This window comes from Diabrotica virgifera, chromosome 8 (genome assembly GCF_917563875.1).
Source record: "Diabrotica virgifera virgifera chromosome 8, PGI_DIABVI_V3a".
NCBI classification, from domain to species: Eukaryota; Metazoa; Arthropoda; class Insecta; order Coleoptera; family Chrysomelidae; genus Diabrotica; species Diabrotica virgifera.
Window position 1 is genome coordinate 89,769,979 of NC_065450.1, and position 1,926 is coordinate 89,771,904.

General features: G+C 33.7%; 1 protein-coding gene across 1 annotated transcript; it reads right to left on the reverse strand.

The window, feature by feature from the left end:
* Window positions 1-406: 406 nt before the first annotated feature.
* LOC126890808 (uncharacterized) lies at window positions 407-1,237 on the reverse strand. Its single transcript, XM_050659998.1, has 2 exons — window positions 958-1,237; window positions 407-859 (listed from the first exon to the last, which is right to left on the reverse strand). The coding sequence occupies exons 1-2, from the start codon at window positions 1,156-1,158 to the stop codon at window positions 425-427; spliced, it is 636 nt and encodes a 211-aa protein (XP_050515955.1). The 5' UTR covers window positions 1,159-1,237; the 3' UTR covers window positions 407-424.
* Between the last annotated feature and the right edge of the window lie 689 nt (window positions 1,238-1,926).

Here is a 1,926-nt window from a genome sequence, read left to right on the forward strand (position 1 = left end):
TGGGGATTAAAAATACAAGATCTTAAATATTTACTAAGTAATGGAACAGATTTTGCAAATATTCTCGATGCATTGCTTTCGCTTATGCCGAAATCATCTCCAAGAGACATAAATGTTTGTCCTGTTCTTATCTTTTTAAGAGTTAAAAATAGATGCATTGTTTGAGTCTTACAATATTTTTCCATTAATTTAAACGTGTAAAATGCATATTCTGGTAGCCCCATATACAGTCTAGGTCTGTATTGTAACTTCATCACTGTACACTTCAAAGGCAAACTTTTAAATTGTTTTGCTTCCTCTTCTTTCGTATCTTCATCACAAGATAAAGAATCACTTTCATTGTACCAACAGTCGTCACTACCACTATATTCACTATACTCTTCAAATACAGAACTTCCTGATTCACTTTTTGTATCTTCAAATATCAGTCTTTTATAGGTGTAGTTCCTGCATCCTTATTATGTATTTTCAATAGCGACAACCCGACTGTAACACTCCTTTGAAATTTGCACTGAATACCTTTACTTCTTATTTTGATGTGAGTCTGTGTTGATGAATTATTCAGTTTTTGAGGTAAAGCTGATTGGTTTAATTCAGGTCCTGATTGTACTAAGTTTGTGAAACTAGGATCACATTGTCTCTTATCATCATTGTCCTCTAAAACAGACTTAGATGTAGAAGCGGCATCTTCAAGAAGCTGTCGTTTAACCCTTTTAAGGGCTGCTTCCCTCACAGGCTGAGAAAAAGCTCGTTTTTTGTCTGGTTGACAATCAAATATGTGCGGGACAACACCTGACTTAATAATTTTGGGACCACCCATAATCTTGAATTTTATATAGTTATCCATATCTTGTTCCAACTGCAACAAATAAACAAGTATAAGTAGGCACTTTTCATGAAACGATAACTAATATTTTTTTAAGTAGAAAATAGGTACCTAATTAGATAAATACTTACATCAAAATGATCCTCACAGACATAAAGACCTATGCTTTTTTGTGAAATATCCTTTTTATCTCGCCTGCATGCCTTTAGCCATTTTAATCGACGTTTTGGTTCTTTTGGTAGAGTAAAAAAATGTTTGTTGGATGTTCTGACAGTTGTGCTTTTGCATCCCGGCACTATACAGTACTTATATTGCGCAGATTTGTTTTCCATTTTGATAAAGTATATTACACAATAAATACACTAAACTACACTAAATACAATAACATAAATACCGAGCAAACGTCACAGTTATTCGACACGCACAACTGGCAATGGCAAACTGCATTCAAATCAATAGCCCACCGAACGGGCAAAAACGATAAGAGTGGCCTGTGACGTCAGACCCAAGCTCGCGCTTTTGAAGTTGTTTGAAACGGAAATTTTAGGCACAGAACTTTGATCAGATGTTGTACGTATGTACACTATTCATTGTTAAGACGTAATATTTTGAATATAACATTTTTAAACATAAATTAACAATTTTATGCAAAAAAATTTTTTAGTGCAAGTTCCCTATTAGAGCGACGTCGTTATTTCATTTTTTTTATTGAATTAATTAATTCCAGTGCCGGATTAACCACTAGGCCGACTAGGCCGCGGCCTAGGGCCGCAATCAAAAGGGGGCCGCAGCGTTTTGTAAAAAAAAACTTTTTTGGTAAAAAAACTTTTAGATTACTAATTGAATTGAAATCAGTAAAAAAAATTTCAAATAAAAGAATGGCTATTCTACTAAATTAAATCCGTATTACCTACGACATTTTACAACGTTTTGACAAGAGTAGCAAAACATTGCAAAAACTGCTATAGACTTGAATGTGACTTGCAACATACAAATTTCTAAAGGAGTACGCATTGAGTCTGAGAGACAACTTTGATTCCTATGAAAAAAGAGGAAAAGAGTTGTCTAAAAATGAAACCTATATCCTTGAAATAAAAAGA

Excerpts from the sequence above, each read along its gene's own strand:
- LOC126890808 (XM_050659998.1), bottom strand. The coding sequence starts at position 1,158 with ATGGAAAACAAATCTGCGCAATATAAGTACTGTATAGTGCCGGGATGC. Across the intron at positions 860-957 it reads TCTGTGAGGATCATTTTGAT|TTGGAACAAGATATGGATAA; the intron begins GTAAGTATTTAT and ends TATTTGTTGCAG.